A 17,504-nucleotide genomic window follows, 5' to 3' on the forward strand; every position below is an offset into this window, starting at 1 on the left:
AATATATAGAGAGAGAGAGAGAGAGAGAGAGAGAGAAAAGAGGTACCCATCTCGATAAGCTAGCTAGCTACCAATCTACCTAGCTGGATAGATAGATAGATGAACATCAATAAACTGAATAAATGGATAATAACAACAGTAATAGATAATTAGGCCTTGCCTTGCTTTGCTTGTACATGTACTATATATAATATAAGTATAAATGGATAATAAATAACCCAATATAATGTGGTCATATAGTTGAGATCAAGAAAGAGAAAGAGAAGAAAAAAAAGGGGAAGAGACTAAAAGAAAAAAAATAACAAATAAATGTGCCTCCTCACTCCCTACTCACCCACTCAGACTCAAACATGTGTATCTATCTCATATCGCATTAATAGTGTATAGTATACTCAGTCATATATAGTTATCTTATCCATCCAATGTCATAGTCATAGTCATAGACATAGATCATACCACTACTAGAAGTACGACTGCTGGACTGAAATCCGGATGATATGTATATAGGCGACCGAAGCGCGTTCCTTAGTAGTGCGCATGCAGGTCTTGCCTGTTCTTCGGTTAGGTTTATCAAGTTTATCAAGTTTGGGAATCGGTGGAGGAGGAGAAGGAGGAAGGAGGAAGGAGCTATATCTATTGATTCGTATGTGTAGTGCTGTGCTTGTAATCAACGGGTCTAGCTAGCTAGAGATTTTCTTTTGATAGATACTATTCCACCTTCTGGAGATGTTCGTTGTTCCTCTTGAGGTGTTATATAATTATATGGAATCTCTTTTGCTTTGGGGCTTTATTTGGGGGATCATTTGCATGTCTAAATGGAAGTATGCACGATTCGAGCTTTCATTGTTGGCATTTAGCATAGCGTAACTTCACATTCATATTTGTAATACTGCCTTCTTCATTCATGACGTATATCCATCGCTAATCGTATGTATCTATGTACATTAGGTACTTTTTTTTGCATGTGTGCTGTACGGTACCTAACCTATCCGTCCAGGATAGCTCTAGCTCGTCTCGCTCAGTCTTCATCCTACCGCAAAGACACCTTGAGCGAGAAGTCGACGATGCCCGTACCCTGGTGGATCGAGCTCGTCGAGAGGATGTCCACGTCCGGACACGCGTACGCCTCCACGTTGCTCTCGGTCAAGCCGCCGCTGACCTCGATCAGGAACGTACCCGGCGGCTTGCCCTTGGCCGCCCACTCCTGCTTCAGCCGCCGCGCCACGTCACGCACGCCGTTGGCGGTGAAGTTGTCGAGCATGATGACGTCCGCGCCGGAGGCGATGGCCGCGTTGGCCTCCTCGATGCTGCGGCACTCGACCTCGATCTTTGTCGCGAAGCCACCGGCCGCCCTGGCAGCCTCGACAGCCATCGGGATGGCTGCGGCGATGGACTCGATCGACTGGGTCGCGCCGTGCTTGTTGGCGCAGGCCCAGACGTGGTTGTCCTTGAGCATGGTCATGGAGCTGAGGTCGTGGCGGTGCGGGTCGGCGCCGCCGACAAGGATGCCGTACTTCTCCACGATGCGGAAGCCGGGAGTCGTCTTGCGGGTTCCCGCGAGGGTGCCATTCCAGCCGTACGAGCGGAGGGCCTTGACCAGGGATGCGCTCTTGGTTGCGACGCCCGAGCAGCGGGCGAGGATGTTCAGAGCCACCCGTTCACCGAGGAGGATCTTCCGGATGGGACCTCTGACCGTCGCGCAATGCTTGACCGGTTCGATGGTCTCACCTTCCTTGACGTGCCACTCGACACTGGGAGGACGTTAGCATTTGTTCTCTCCTAGCATGTAGATTATGAGGAGGGCCAAAAGATGAGCATAAACCAAATTTCCCATGGGGGGACCTACGTGCAGCCCAACTGCGAGAAGACCTCCTCGAAAAAGGGGACACCGGCAACCACACCCTAACCCGCAGGTCAACATGTCAGCAGGACTATGGGAGAAACGCCAAAAAAGAAGAAAGCAGAACTAAACACAATATGAACGAAAGCATAATAAGACCCCAGTATACATAACTTGGTTTGGCAAAGAAGAATTCATAGCATTTGAAAGAAGATTACATCATGGATTCATGTCCCTCTGCGCATGAACATATGGGTATAGAAACACAACATAGATCGGGATACATTATAAAATGGATGTGCATCAAAAATAAATTGCAACAAAGTCATGCTTTGCGTTCCTTTCTTTGAATGCCAACATCGTCATACCTTGCTCTTGCCAAGCAAACGGGCCTCACCCTCAGACTCCCCCACGACAAAGCCACCGTAGTCGAAGCTGGGGCAGTCCTCCTCCAGCCAAGACGCGATGAGACGCTTGTATGTGCCGGGCAGCAGATGCCTGAGATCTCCGTGCGCTGACGCCATGGTGCACGATGCTCGTTCCCGATCTCTCTTCAACGGTTCGCGGATGAGTCCAGGCTCAGGTTCGGAAGGTATAACTGAAAGAGGCAAGACTGGGCACGATGAGGATCTCGATGACTAAGGTGCGTGGGGACAGACGCGGGAGCGCGAAGACTTCAAGTTCTGAACCGACGCGGGGGCGGGAAAGAGACGTGCTCTGCAAGTCTACGGAGTCCTCTAAAATGCGATCAACGTGCGATGTCTCCTCGCTCAGAGGCCGCGCACGCTGGGTTTTGATGTTGTCTGTTCTGTCCGTGTTTGCGGGCGAGATCGGATCGGGAGACCACGTGACATAGCCGTTCGGCTCATCGGCGCACAAGCTTTGGTAGTTGAACGTCGTGTCGTTGTCTATACCAGCCACAGCGTCGTCGTCTGCTTCACATAGGGCTGACCCGCGCCGCGGTCGGCAGTGGCGTGAGGCATTATTCTTCTTCCAGAAACCTGGCAGGAACGAAAACCACGCGGCCCCGCTGCGGGTATGCCATATCATGTATGTACTCGCGTATGGAGCACATATCGGGCCATCAGTCTGAAATTCGTTGTACAGAGCAATTTTCGGGGGTTTGCCCCCGAGAGACATGGAAGGTAACTAACGCATGTCATGCCATTCCTCGTGAGGGACAAGGTTAGAAACGAAGTGAGACCCGACGGTGAAGCTCCAAAGCTTCGAGAATCATAGACGCAGAATCCCCGGTCCCGAGATACCCCCGAGCCTTCTCCGTGATACCAGCTCCTGCGTTAATCAGGGGTAGAAGGACTGCCAACCTGGCATGATGGCCAAACATGAGCTTATTGGGTCGTTTCATCTTAGCATCAAATAACGTTGGCGATCGCTATGATCTGGAAAGGGGTATCGATACGCAGGGTGTGGCTGGTGATCCGTCCCTGTTTTATTCAAGTACCTTAGTCGTACGAAGTTGTAGAACGCCCACGATATCGTCCATTTGAGACACTCGTCAGGCAATGGTAGCACCGACGAAACACCATACTTTAGATCGTGAAATGTCGATCAAGTAGATTCTGTTCTGCAGCCTCATCTTGTGTGGCAACTGAGAGGTATATGCAGGTCGAGACCTGGCCGGTGGGAGCTCTAGAACCGTCGCCAGGGGTTCTCCAATCAGACATTATAATCTCAACAGAATAAAATTAGCAAGATGGACATTCTGTCTCTGAAACCAGGGTACACCACTCTATACAAACCTGATGTAGAAGTTAAAGGACATCACCATTCGTGGGTCGTCCAGGTTCCTGTATAATGTTATCCACCACCTCAGGTGTTTGGCGTCAAACAAGCAATCTCTAATCTCCACAGAAGGCAATATTAGTTATCGAGGAAAGGTAGCTGATGACGCCGATCAATAGCTTCTGCAAAAAAGGTTCCTTAAGGTCGAAGCTACTTTCCCGATGGTATGGAGTCCGCATAGCAAGCATCGGTGAGGCTTTGACCAGACGGACAAGCTGAGATTTCGGTCGAGACGCGGCCAGGTAAAGCGCAGGCCAGGCCCAAACATACTGTAATTTCATATCTTTCATTCAATGTGTACAGACCGTTACATGTGTTTTCCAGTGCCGCTTTTAAGCCCCATTTTTTTGTTTCCATACACACAGAGGCCCTGTCTCGTCACAGAAAGGAGTCCATACCTGTATGTACATACATCCCCCGATCAGACCTCGACGTCGATCCGTTATCCTGGTCTCAAAGCCTTGACTCCCGCCCCCATGATGATCTGACATCTGTCCATCGTCTTGGCTGGTTGCAACTAGGCAAGATACGAAAGCGACTGTAGCAAGCCTACGGCTGTGAGCTCTGCAGAGCCACCTTGGGCTTACGTCGCAAACTGGTCTGTTTCATCTAACCTACCATGCCTGTTTTGTTTGGCACGCCCTATTTCCGTTGCTGAGTCTTGTCCTGCCACTATTTTTGATGTATTCTTTCTTGGCTGCCATGGCAGCTTCTCTTACTCGTCATCAGTAGTATTGTCCTCATCAAAGCAAACATATACGGCCTCGGCGTCTTGTGAGACCCGGCTTCCGCCTCCGCCCATCCGCGGAGCTTCTCCTCTATTTTGCCCATGCTCATAGTGTTCAGACCCCCCCGTTTCCCCCAGTTTTTATATGGACATGGGTTTCGATCCACTTAGCCGCGTTGATCGTCAGGGACACGACAAGGCCTCCCATGACTTATTTGAGATTAGCTACATTGCGAGCCCAGCTGCTGCCGTGGAAGGGAGGAAGGAGATGTTACCAATTTGGGGGATGAAAAGCCTCTCAGTCACTGCCCCCCCCCCTTCATCTCTCCTAAAGATCTACGTATATTTAGGCAACAGCGAAAAGAAAAGGAAGGCTCCGCTGTCTTGCGGGATAGATGCTGAGCACCGCCCTGGTGACTGATGTATAGAGGTATGTCAATATTATTAGCTCTCTTATTTCTCCGTCCTCCATATGCAGGCTATAGCTAGCCCCGATTCTCACTTTCTCCCTGAGAACGGAAGGATTCGAAGGCCCCAGCCACGGGGGAAAGCATTTGACGGCTCCGACTCGTCATGTCGTATAGTACGGTACGTCTCAGCTCATCGAAGTAGCTGAATAGTACCTCCGACTTTTGAAAGATGAAAGGATCAGGTGCACGCCAAGGGCGTTCAGCGTATACTAGCTGCGCCCACCGGTGAAAGAAAAAGAACGTGATCGCCAGAGAGGGCTTCTTACCCGTAATCCTGCTGCTTAGCCCCAAGACTGGCTGCTGCACGGATAAGCCACACGTGTTTCTGTGTAACATAACATGACATCCCTGTATAACTTCCCGGCGCCGTAGAAGGCTATTGCCAAGAAAACGAGATGTGACACCAGAGACCATTTGTCGTCAAACAGGGCTCTCTCTCTCACAGATGGTGACTCTAGACTTGTTGTTGCTGCCCTACCCGAGTTACTGTTGATCAGCATTTCTGGACATGAGAAAGGATCCTTTCTTTTAAACATCTCCGCGTAGGAATTGCCTTATGTTAGGTACTTAGTCTAGATATCGATACTGGCTACCAGTCTATCACTACCTGCAGGTCTGATGATAGCTCAATAAGTGAATACCGGCATTCAGGGTATGGATCGACCTATTGTAACTGCCACACGTATACTATAGACAGTGCCGTCCCTTAAAGCTATTTATCTTGATTGCCTTGGTGGGTATGCAGAGCCTCCACTAGAATAACATACCAGTATAGTACTTGGTTTCAATTATCAGCTGTTGAAATCAGCATCTGCTCCTTCAGATCAGCTATGTAGAATCTAGAGTGGGGAGATTTCCAGGCAGCAAAGCAAGACTGGATATTACGAACAGTACACCATATATAGTGCAGTCTCAAGCTTCTTGTTTTTATTTTCGCTTTACCTACCTAGTCTACAAACTTGTACACTTGAACAGGGATATAACGTATGTACGTTAGGTACAGAGCGAACGACCACATAGTCCTCCTCCTTGCTAATCTTATCATAATAAAAATCAGGAATCGTCATAGAAAAGCATAATAATCCTTTTCTTTTTATTTCTCTTCTCTTTTCCACCTTGTATACGAGTTCTTTCTTCCTCGTGCCAGCACGATGCAGACGATAGATGGTACTTCTGCATACTCCGCACGGAGTTACCTTATCCATTCTCGTACAGTACAATACAGAACAGATCGGAGCGTCGAAGCTCCGACCCGACCGACAACCAACCAACCAACCATCCATCAATAAATTGATTGGAACGGATAAATGTACGTATATGTATTAGATTAGGTAGAGCAAGGCAAGGCAAGGCATAGGCCATCGCCATAGCCATAGATAGTCAGGACTCAGGGGACTCAGGCCCAGAGTCGGGATCAGGCAGGAAGATGAGGAGGCGATGCGATGCGGGGATTTTTTTTTTTTTTTGAGCCGACTCACCGAGTCCCATGAGTGAGGGGTTTTCTGTTTCTGTGTGTATCCGTTTCCATAAACAATTTTTTCTTTTCTCCGCTTCCGTTTTGTGCAGACATTCATGCATGGATGGCAGTGCGGGCGGTGCATGACACGGGATGGATAATACCAATAAAAGGGTCGGTTTGGCCAGTCACAATAAACAGTATCACTAGGTAGGCAGGTAGCGGGATGCATGCATGCATGTATGGACGGATATATACATTTTGAGGGTTTAACTCCGTGGACAGACCAGTCCAGATGGGCGGAGTTTCCGTGGAGGAGGGGGAGGCTGGATTTGGGCTTGGGCTTGGGGGTTCTCTAATCTAGTCTTGCGTTTACTTCTGCTGTATGCACAGATCGTCAACTCGAGATAGACTGATACGTGGTAGCATGTCTTTTTTCTTCCCGCTCTCCTCTCTCTAAGCTCTGCGCAACGGTTACTCTGTAGGGTAAACGGACAATCACCTACTGCGTACTACTGCGTGGGGGGTCCAGGGAAGAGGCTTGAGCCATGTGCTTTTTCGAGATTATTCCGACAGCGGGGCCTCTGCGGAGCGCGGATAATTACTTTCTAGGCAGGGGATTAATCATGTGGGATGCGATCTCGGCTTGTACAGTTGCATATGGATACGACCAAGCCAAATTGATTTGTCGATGAGTTCGTCATTGCCTTGAAACAAATTCACAACTTTAAGCGACAAAGAGACACGGCCGTAATTTATTACGCAGTAGTATAACTCCGTAGTACTCGGTCACATCGCTGATCTCGGAGACCAGTCAGTGCCGGCATCCGCACATAACGATCATAGAGCCGACTTTATGCACCGCCAAGACGGAGATTGTTGAAGTTCTCGAACCGTTTGCGCTGCCACTGGTTTCACGATCTGGATTCCTTTTCGTCGCGCCGCTTTTACTCATTCCACGGTTCCTTCCACGCGCGATACTCGATCTTGGAGCCATAGATCTGGCCCTTCTTCAGCAGCGTCATGTGTTTCCACTCGGGCTGGTTGGGCGCGTTGATGAAGCGGCTCGGCTCGACGCAGAAGCCCGATCCGGGCCCGCGCGCGGGAAGCCCTTCGACCGCGGGCACATCGATCCCCTTGCCCGTGTAGAACTGGAACGCAGGCTCCGTGCTGTGCACCTCGAGGTGCAGTCCGCTGGACGGGTGCTTGAACTGCGCCAGTAGTCTCAGCGGGCGCGAGCGCGTGTCCAGAGGGACCTGGGACGGGTCCTCGTCCATCACGAAACAGTCGTCGATATCAGGTTCTGTCGGGTGCAGGACAAACGGTTTCGTCACGTCGGTCCGCTTGAACTGCTGCACCTTGTCTTCAGGTATCCCGTTGGAGTCAACGGGGAGGTACTTGTCTGTGCACAGCTGTGCCTCTGTGCCCTCGATCGTCGGGCCGCCCGAGAGGTTGAAATAGCTGCGTCAACATGGTCAGCATCCTCGAAATGCGAACGGATGAAAGGAGTCTTTTTTGGCTAACCTGTGGTTCGTCACGTTGACGACGGTCTCCTCGCATTCGTTTCCTATGAATTCGACCTCGTACTCGATCCCGAGGACTATCTTCTCAATGGCAGTCTCGACCTGCTCCTTGCTGGTCGTATACCACACCCTCACCTCCACAGTTCCTGGGTAGCCCTCTTCGCCATCCTTGCTCACGTATTTAAAGAGCAGACCCTCCCTTCCATTTCTGTTCACGGGCGTCGGCCCCTCGAAGATTTTCTTGTCCCATCCCTGGTAACCGCCATGTAGCAAATTGGGTCCGTTGTTCTTCGCGAAAGTGTATGTCCGTCCGTTAAGGTCCTTGACGGTGGCATCCTTGATCCGGTTCGCTGTGCGACCGATGGTTGCACCGAAATACGGGGTGTTGTACTTAATATACTGGTCCTGGGTGGAGAAGCCCTGCACAATGTTATAGCCGGCCACACAGAATTCCCTGATGATGGCTCCCAGAGGGAGGAAGGAAATGACGTTCTCATTAGAAGGGGACATCGTGCACCGTTCGATCAAAGTTTTACTAGCTCAGTAAAACAGGAATAGTGATGGCACGGCAAAGGTAGAGCAAGGGGCAGATCTCAAGACTGAGGGGGGCAAATAAATAGCAATGACGTCTCAGCCAAAAAACACAACCCCGCAATCTGAAGATCATATGAACCGTAACTGCACCGGTGCAATTTGACGCAGCAAAGCCAAGGGAGGACGTATGAGATGTGAAAAGCAGCCCAGCTGCTCTCTCTATTCTCGTTCTCACGGCTGAATCTCGATATATCGAAAAAAGATCCATCTCAACCGCCCAGAATGCGGCGCCCGCACCGGCGCGCTGCCTATTATTAGGCTAAAAAGGAGCGTCATCCATCGGAGATCCAACCCGCGGGGTCCCTGCACCGTGGTCGGTGAACATGTTTATGCCTGAGGCATTAACTTCATGCCTGATCAGAGGCATATATCGGACAGTCGATGCCACTAATCTGGACGTCTTCGTATTGGGGAATGTCTGTGGTTAGTATCCCTGGGAGTCTAGATATAAGTTGGTTCATTGTCCTGATTCCACCAAAGTACCGGATTGGTCTGGTCCTCATGCCCCTAGCCCTGTTGCTCAGGCCCCCCGAGCTGTGCGGTAAGCGATGCTATAAAACAAGACAATGTGGATAGCTCGTACCAGCTTGAAACACCATCTGGGGAAAAGAAAATCGTGTCGATGAGAAGGGAAAACCGTATGTATATGCTAAGCCAAGATGCATCTTGGCTGCTGTTTCGTGACAGTACCTATTTCATCTAAAACATATTAGATAGCGATGAGCTTAGATTTTCCGTCTCCTGTCCCTCAAGATCCGCTGCTGCGTAAAGGTTCAAATGAACAATTAGGATTCCAGAGAAAAAGGCGACATAGCATCAGGCGTCCTATTATCATTGTATTCAGTTGCTGCGGTCCGACAACCAGCCCTCAGCGTCTCAAATTGGGAGCACATCACCCTGCATGATCTATCGACTTGGAGACTGAACAAAGGACTGCTTTATTTGCGAGGTGCCAAAGAAATCGCAGCTGAGGCATCGGTGAAATCGAAAGTTCCGCCCCGTTGGTGCCTGGACCAAGTTTCTGGATAGAAAGCCCAACCACGGTAACGGTGCCTGTCAATCTCTGTTATTCCTTTGCTGGCACTCCATACTAATTGGATCCTGTTTCAGTCTATTCGAGTCAGTACCGTATCCGCTCATTAGAGAGCAGTAATCCCCGGACCGCGGCCTGGCCGCTCCGCGGGATATCGCGAACCAGATATCAGTTGCGACGGCCACAGGTAATGAGCAGAGTTCAACATTGGATAACTTATCTGTCCGAGATGAGTCAGCTGACAGCCTGGAGCGCAGCTTACGCCTTGCGGCCGTTATCAGACCCAGTTATGAATCATTTCGTAAATAAGAAGTGATCCTTCACTTGTGGCTTCAGCTTCCATAACAGAGGCTGGGGGCCTTTTGATGGGGTTAGGATAGCAACATAGCTGATACCTAGAATAATCACTTATTAGGCATCAATCTACCATCAAACATATTCCCTTTTAATGAAAAGAGCATTAGCGACTCGCTTACCTCTCTTGCATGCTGCATGATAATGTCACGGTTCACTTAAAAGCCATTGGAAAGTACTAGCCGCATGCACTGCCATCCTTTGAAGCTTCCAGAAAGCAACAGAAAAGGGAAGATAGACAGAAAAGAGTCACAAAGAAGATTGAAGGATTGAAGTACTGTAAAAAGTCGTCCACATCATCCATTCATTCATCTGCGAAGCTCTGCGCCATAGGAGCAGACATAGTACGTGGTAAGCTCTATGTACTAGATAGTACCAGAGACCTCATTCCTGCGCCTCGTGTTGAGCTCTCCAAAAACGAGATGCCTGACAAGAGTAAGCTGCATGGAAATAGATGACTGCGGAGGATGGATCTAGATCCAGCCATCGTATACGCATGTACTTCGTCGGACAGACCGGCGGAGTGCCTACTCCGTTCATAGTCATATGGCCCCGACCTACATCGTACAGTATGCATGGCCGCATGCGGACAGGGCAGACGGTCATCGAATCGTTGATGATTGGAGTACTGTACTGTAACGCGCGGGGCCACCTGCACCGAACTGGACGGGCTCACGGCCGGCCGACTTTAACCTCCGAGCCGGAGTCGGTGCAGCCGTCCGCGAAAGAGCTTGGTCAGGTCAGCGCGTCTTTTTTGACCGAAAGCCGAGTCGCGGGAAAACACGTGAGAGGGGGTGGTGAGCACTGGTGAGGGGGCGGAGCTCTCTTATTTCGGGTATGGGCTGTACGAGGTACAGTACATACATACGGAGTTACCGCGTATTTAAGTCCGTCGTATGTACTGTAACTTAAGGACCGCCTGTCGGAGCAGAAAAAACTCCACCTGCAAAACTTCTCTGCTATACACTAGTACAAGTTGTAGACACAGCGATTATTGATCTACGTGTGTCTGATCTAGTCGTTCAAAGTCAGACAGTACCTAGTTTTAGCGGTGACGCTTGACCGCCCGGGGCTGGGGCTGTGCAGCCTGTGCTGTACAGCAGCTTGACACCTGTGATACCTTTTCAGGGCTTTCACCGACCCAACTTCAGTCCTTAAGGCTTGTTGTATGAATAATATGTAGGGGGCGTGCTTTTTTCTTCGATTTCCCTCCGTCGTAGACCCGTAGTTTTTCTGGCCAATGATAAAGGCCGGCGATAAACTGTGCTGCTAAAGGTCCGCCGGGCCCTTTGCATCTTTTTTGAGCTGCTCACCCAACAAATTCGTCGAAAGATCATCGCGCACACACCAGCCACAAGTGAAAAAAAGAAAAAAGCAAGAGGCAAAAGAAGAGGGAAAAGAAGAGGGGAAAAGAATCATCCGTTTGAGACAGATCTGATAGCTATTTCTGTATATACATATGTGCCTGGATAGGTGTACCGTATGCATAGATGCAACTGCACTGTATGTATGTATGGATGGATGGATGGATAACTCAACTAGTGAGGCATTTTTGCACATGGTTTCCATCCAGAACAAGAAAAAAAAGATGTGCCTGTTTATAAACCCTAAGTTATCCAATAAGTAAACCCTAATCTATCAGCATTAGCTATCTTAACTACCACCCAGTTTCCCAAGGACAATAATAACATCTCAGACTAGTTACAAGTACTAATTGCTCAGAGATACCTACTCTAATTATTCTTCCCTGCACCAGATGCCCGGAACCGGCAAGGTTATATGAGGAGGCAGGTTCCACGTGTGTGGGAGAGCGGAACCGGCACCGACACCGATAAGCAGCCATATTGATATAGTCACTCACCATCGCACAGTGATCTCGATCCATTGTCGTTGTCGTCGTCGTCGTCGTCGTTGTCCTACTGCTACACAACAATAATGATGCATAAGTAAAAAAAAGTAAAGAACAGAAATCAATGCAGTGAGAGAAATAAACGAAGGGATGAAACATGCGCTTTCTGCATGATGTCTTATTTGGATTGTTACTACCTACTGTCCTATCATAGAACCCTCTAGGGTTCTATTCTATTCTATTCTACTCTGGGAAAGGAGGATGCTGTACTGGAGTTATCATTATTCTTATCGATAGATATGCAAATAATATCATACACTACCTCATGTGATGCAACCCTCATGGCATGGGATGATCCCTGATGATTTACCACTCCATACTGTATAATGGTAGTACGCGGTACTGTGCATTGAATAGATTCTGCCAATCGATGGAGCAGATGATATGGCAATAACCATCATAATCGCAATCAGGGTAAATTATTAATATACCTGGTGGCGACAACACAAATTCAAGTTTGTATGTAAGACTGTGAGTGAGTCTGTGACAAACATCGAACCATCCAGACCCATCTCCCGCAGACAAACGCGTGAGAAGAGCACGATGAACTTCGAACACGTTTTAACTGGCTAGCCTGGCAGTGGCTGCAGGGTAGAAGAAGTCAGGTGGCAGACAGACAGACCGCCGGGACGGGGGACCGGCGTATTCTGCCTTTTCTAGCCGGTCAACTGATTAAGCACTCGGAACGATGAAAAACCGCGAACTTTTTTTCCTTTCCTCAGTCGGGAGAATTATTTTACCCGCTGCGGGAGATTTTTTTCTTCTCGTCGGACAATAACAATTAATGGTAATCATGATAATATAATGATTCAGACAATAATGAGGATGGAAACCTCGAGAAAATAAATCAAGGAGACATGAAACGAAGCGAGGTGAGATATAATAATGACGATAGGCTCGAAAAAAGTCGGAATGGGATCTATTTCCTTTTTTGGCTTTGACTTTTTAATTTTTTTTTCCAATTTTACAAGCTCCGCGGAGTACAGTGTAGCGAGACGCTGTGAGTGGTTGGTGTCTCTTTTCTTTAAATTGGATTCCGAACTATTTTGTTCCTCTAGACCGCTTAATAACAAGTTGGGACTTGCTTTTTTGTCTAGGACTCTAGGTTCCCTGTCGACATAGTAGGTATCTAAGTGGTATGACTTCTGACTGACGTAGTAGTACTGTACCCTACCCTAAGCACCTGCTAGCTTGATTGGAGTCGAGTGTTAGGGAAGGACGTAGCCTGTAGGTATGTACAGCACATACTTTAGCGACAACTCAAAAAAGGCCTTTTCCTTGATATAGGAAATTATTGAAAGGCAGAATGATGATGATGACGATGACAGCAGTAGTAAGAAGTATGTGAGTCTCCCACTTCCTGACGGAAACGGATCCACGCCGCGAAGAGCAGAGGCCGAGGAAACAGCGACAGGGCTGGTTTCTTGGCACGGACGGGAATCGGGACTCGGACGAAACCAGGGGGAAAAAACGGAGGAACGTTCGGCGGGCGATCCGTGGTTTCGGCCTCGGGCGTGTGGGTACGTCACGAAAACCTCGCGGTGAAGCTAGCTAGTTGCATCATCGAGGCAGCCCAGATGCGACCGAGTTGGGAGTGGCGCTCGTGCTGTTTATCCCCACGTTGTTAGTCGTCAAGTCATCGAGTATCCAACAGAGTCGCGTCCTTTCTGGAAAAGCTACATCTCTAGCAGGGGCTTGTAGGAGTAGATGACGTTGTCAATCATGAATTGCCTTCTCTATTATGACGAGGACAATGACGATGCTGCACATGAGATCCAGAAACCCAAAGCCGTTAACACAAGTGTACTAGCACACACACAAAAACATGACAAAGAAGAAGAAAATGTATAGTCAAGCAGCACAACCGGAGATGGGAGAGAAATGATAAAACTCCGTTGTAGGGCCCGCCCAGCCGCCCAAGCCTGTCCCTGGTGAGGCCGTAGCCTTCTTTGCGTTCCAAACGCCAAACACCACAATTCGTACCATGAAATTTGACACCAGGTGAAAAGAATGAAGGTCCCCCCCCCAAAACGGTCCACTGTACATACATAGAAAAAAGGAAAAAGAAGAACCCGACAGTCGATATTGGGACAGACTGACCCACGTCGAGCGAAAGGCAAGGAGCTCAAAAAACATGTATAGTATACATGCATCACATCGTACGGCGCGTTAAAATGAGGGTGTGGACGGATCCTAGATCGAGGTGATCTCCGCCGGATTCGAATTCAAAAACTGATTGAATTCGTCGTAGTCGCCCTTGGTGTCCATAAATGACCCCGACGGCATGCAATTGAGAGGTATCTGGCGGTTGAACATGGGAGAGTTGACTTGCTGGTCATCGAACGACAGGCTGGTGTAGTCCGTAGAACCCATCAGGTCCATCTCGTCGAAGGGTCCAAAGCCACTGGAAGGCCACTGCTGCGGACCTTGGAGCGCGATCGGGTCCACCACCCCTTGCTGCATTGACAACGGCGCTGAATATACTTGGCTGGTCTGAGGCATCTGCGGCTCTGGCTTCGCTGATAGGGGCTGCGTTCGAGACGAAGGGCTGTAGCTCGGGGGTGTTGGCGGTAGCTGATGCCGGGCAAAGTTGTCGGGGAACCTTGACGGTGCGACTGGCGAATGTGCGCTCTCGGAGCTGCCGTCGGAAGACTCTTGACGTTGCATGTATCCTGCGTTCTGTCTCCACAATTCCTGCTGCATCACCTCTGTATTCTCCTCAAAGTGCTCGCCTTTGCTCTGGTCCAATGCTCCCAAGCGGGTGAGGACATCATGCGTCAGCGGATGACCGTTCGCTTCGGGCTTCAATGGTTCTCCTGGCCAACCCTCGCCCTCCTTTGCTCGTCGGTATAGTTCCTGAAGGCCAGTAACCAGCCATGCCTGCTGCTGCTCGAGCATTTCAACATATCTTCATCGGAGAAGCAGAGTCAGTGATATATGTTTTCCGGGCTATCAGATTAGATGGAAGCTCACCCCTTCGGGTACACCTTGTCATGGGCCTTCTTCCTTTCGCCGAATACACAGATGGCATTGTCTGTCCTGCATCGTCCACAAGGGTTGGCGCCGTCGCACTGATCTTCGTCAGCGTCCAATGCATCAATGCTTCCATTTCCCCACTAGTGCATACCTTGGACTTCTTCAGTCTGCATCGGTCACAGGCCTTGCACACCCTCTTCCGGACATTGCTGTCGGAGTGGGAGGAGTTATCTGACGGAGGAGTAGACTGGCGCGCGGTCATTGTATCTGAGGGAAGCTCAAGGAAAGATGGTGGGACGGTTTATGGTTGCCTAGACGGGTGTATGGTGTTCAATCGGTATATAGATATGAGGATTTAAAACAACGAAGTTTTCCACACACAGAATCCGTGATAGACAAATTGCGCGGTGGTCAATGATATAAGAAGGGCGTAGCTGAAGTGCTAAGCTCAGATAGTATCAATGGCATCAGAGAAGATGTAATGACAAGATGGATCCCAGACAGCAGATCAGCAGTCTCGAAACCCCAGGTCGCAAACGTATGTATGCGCTGCAGTCAAGGTTCAGATGCTTCCAAGGTAAGTCTTGGGAGGGGGGGTGGTTGCTTTAGTATCATTGACGAAAGCCACACATCAGAAACGGTCCCAGGCAAGCAGCCAGATCCGCTTCTGCATCGACCTCTGATCACAGGGACAGGATGACTGGAGAGCCATTGTGGAACCCCTGCCAGCTTGGAAATGCTTCCGGCGTCGACTCTGCTTCTACATGAAGGAATGACAGGGTTCGGCGCTAGCGAGCTGGAGCGGGACACGGAAGATGCGTCTTTTTGGTACGCCGCACGTCGCGCTATGAGGCTGGTCGGCGAAGCTGCTAGCTCGGTGTATCGGAGAAGAGACGGAGCCTATCTTCGGCGATGTATCGTGACCGTACCGTACGTATGACTACCCATCGAGTTGGGTCGAGACCTCGTCTACAGTGCCCGTCATACAGGGTATTGATCGATCGATGTCTGGCCGCAATCAGCGAGGTCTGACTGTTAGGTTCCATCTGTCAAGGCGTGCCGTCCACCGAGTACACAGCAAAGAGTGTATTATTCATCGACTCAGGAGGATTAGCTACCAACACCAACAGCAACCGGGCTTACCCAACGCAACCCTTCATACTGTGGCCCATCGTAAGTCGTCGATCTGATCTGATGGAAAGATACAGAAGGAGAATACTGGTTCCTGGAGCCGTCCCCGGTGCCAGGGGCTGAGGAAGTGTAACGGGGCCGTTCTACCGTAGGTGGTGATCTCTCGCCGCCTTTGAGGGTAACGATCTGGTATTCAGCATGTTTGCCATTTCCAGCCAATCAGACCGCGGTGTGCGCTGCCCGGTGGTACATGCCCATACGGCGCTACAGACGCCATACGGGTAACGTGCCGTCACGGCCGTACGCCGCGCACAAGAGGCATTAGTTATTAAAGCCGGCTTATGCAACTCGGCAAGGCTGCCGACCAGGTTCCCAGTCCAGCTACTCGGTACGGGTGATAGGCTTGCCGGTCTTTGGTTCGTGACACGTATCGGGCCATTCGCGCAGCCCGCTACGCCTGTGTACTTATTCATAGTCATAATACTGGATAATCGGCCTCTGAAGCTTTGCGCCAGTATGAGTTTCGCCAGCATGCCAGCAGGAAGGATGCTTTCTAGCTCCAGCTGTTAGGTTTCTGTGACTTTGCTTTGACCCTTTCAGAGTTGAGGAATCGTCCAATAATGGCCCGTGACGGCCTTCCCAGCCCTGCACGTTATGACTGTCAATGACGTTAACACGAGGGTGATAGAGGAACCTGTCATGACATCCTCCACAGTCCGGGATATTTCCCCTCGGACCTTGTGTGCCGATGCTGGGGATCAAATCAACGGAGGCCGAGTGCATCGCTCCCCAGACCTCTTCCATCTTCGCGGGTATCCCTTTGACTTCACTCTTGCGCCGCTTGCTCATCGATCGTATATGCAGATAAGCTTCTGGACCACGGTCAATTGCCAAGATCGAGGCCATCTATACATGCCATGGTGGTTCTAGACTCCCCCATGCCCGGAAACTGCTATACCTGTTTCTTGTACGACCTGCTGGAGAGCCACGAACGTTAAAAAAGCGAAAATCAACGTTATGAGATTGGCGTTCCATTGCAGACCAGGGTCTGTGCAGGATTGGATGAATGCGGCGTGCTTTTTGCCCGAACAGACTGCTATAGGTGCTCCGATTGCCTGATTGGACAATCCCGTCAGCTCTCTGTCCGCTTACATTGCACTACTCTGCTCAGTTGCTCAACATGGAAGATGTCGCGATAGCGTCACCTTGCATTCCTCGCGGCTGGTGGTGCGCTTAGACTGCTAGTTCTGTGTCCCCAATGTCGCATCCTTGCCCATAGCGGCCGAGAACGTCCGTGATACGGTCGCAGAGAAGCAACGGTCGATCGACCGGTGATTTATTGCCCGACAGACAGTCTGGGGTGCGGGGACTGGCACCCATTATCCCCACGAGGCCGACAATGGTAACTGTGGACCAGGAGCAGACTTGGTAGTCGATACTTCAGATGAGGAAATGAGAAGTAAGAGTCAAGCATCATACAGCATACAGCCGCACGACCGTCTTCCTGGTCAGCCCCGCACGTCTCTAGCTGGAGCTCCTCCAAGTAGTAGCTGGGATTCTTTTCCATCGTCGATCCAGAGATCAGACGACCCCAGTTCAGTCTCGCGGATCGGGTCTAGCGCGGCTTATGTGATCACCGCCCGTGCTCTGTCATGACTGCTGATATAAGCAGCCCGCCTGCTCTGTAA

At 50.0% G+C, this 17,504-nt stretch overlaps 5 protein-coding genes across 5 annotated transcripts; all 5 read right to left on the reverse strand.

Moving 5' to 3' along the window:
* Window positions 1-1,030: 1,030 nt before the first annotated feature.
* Window positions 1,031-2,364, reverse strand: VTN00DRAFT_7428 (uncharacterized protein; the record flags this gene model as incomplete). Its single annotated transcript, XM_069434174.1, has 3 exons — window positions 1,031-1,751; window positions 1,847-1,902; window positions 2,209-2,364. 3 exons carry the CDS (start codon window positions 2,362-2,364, stop codon window positions 1,031-1,033), a joined length of 933 nt encoding a protein of 310 aa, XP_069287482.1.
* A 55-nt stretch (window positions 2,365-2,419) lies between these two features.
* On the reverse strand, window positions 2,420-2,980 carry VTN00DRAFT_7429 (uncharacterized protein; the record flags this gene model as incomplete). The annotated part of the gene is made up of 1 exon (XM_069434175.1): window positions 2,420-2,980. The coding sequence occupies one exon, from the start codon at window positions 2,978-2,980 to the stop codon at window positions 2,420-2,422; it is 561 nt and encodes a 186-aa protein (XP_069287483.1).
* Window positions 2,981-7,243: 4,263 nt separating this feature from the next.
* On the reverse strand, window positions 7,244-8,329 carry VTN00DRAFT_7430 (uncharacterized protein; the record flags this gene model as incomplete). Its single annotated transcript, XM_069434177.1, has 2 exons — window positions 7,244-7,757; window positions 7,821-8,329. The coding sequence occupies 2 exons, from the start codon at window positions 8,327-8,329 to the stop codon at window positions 7,244-7,246; spliced, it is 1,023 nt and encodes a 340-aa protein (XP_069287484.1).
* Window positions 8,330-13,902: 5,573 nt separating this feature from the next.
* VTN00DRAFT_7431 (uncharacterized protein) lies at window positions 13,903-14,947 on the reverse strand (the record flags this gene model as incomplete). The annotated part of the gene is made up of 3 exons (XM_069434178.1): window positions 13,903-14,617; window positions 14,683-14,780; window positions 14,837-14,947. 3 exons carry the CDS (start codon window positions 14,945-14,947, stop codon window positions 13,903-13,905), a joined length of 924 nt encoding a protein of 307 aa, XP_069287485.1.
* Window positions 14,948-17,049: 2,102 nt separating this feature from the next.
* On the reverse strand, window positions 17,050-17,383 carry VTN00DRAFT_7432 (uncharacterized protein; the record flags this gene model as incomplete). Its single annotated transcript, XM_069434179.1, has 2 exons — window positions 17,050-17,240; window positions 17,296-17,383. The coding sequence occupies 2 exons, from the start codon at window positions 17,381-17,383 to the stop codon at window positions 17,050-17,052; spliced, it is 279 nt and encodes a 92-aa protein (XP_069287486.1).
* Between the last annotated feature and the right edge of the window lie 121 nt (window positions 17,384-17,504).

Source organism: Thermoascus crustaceus (assembly GCF_041956765.1).
Source record: "Thermoascus crustaceus strain CBS 181.67 unplaced genomic scaffold VTN00scaffold_4, whole genome shotgun sequence".
Lineage (NCBI taxonomy): Eukaryota > Fungi > Ascomycota > Eurotiomycetes > Eurotiales > Thermoascaceae > Thermoascus > Thermoascus crustaceus.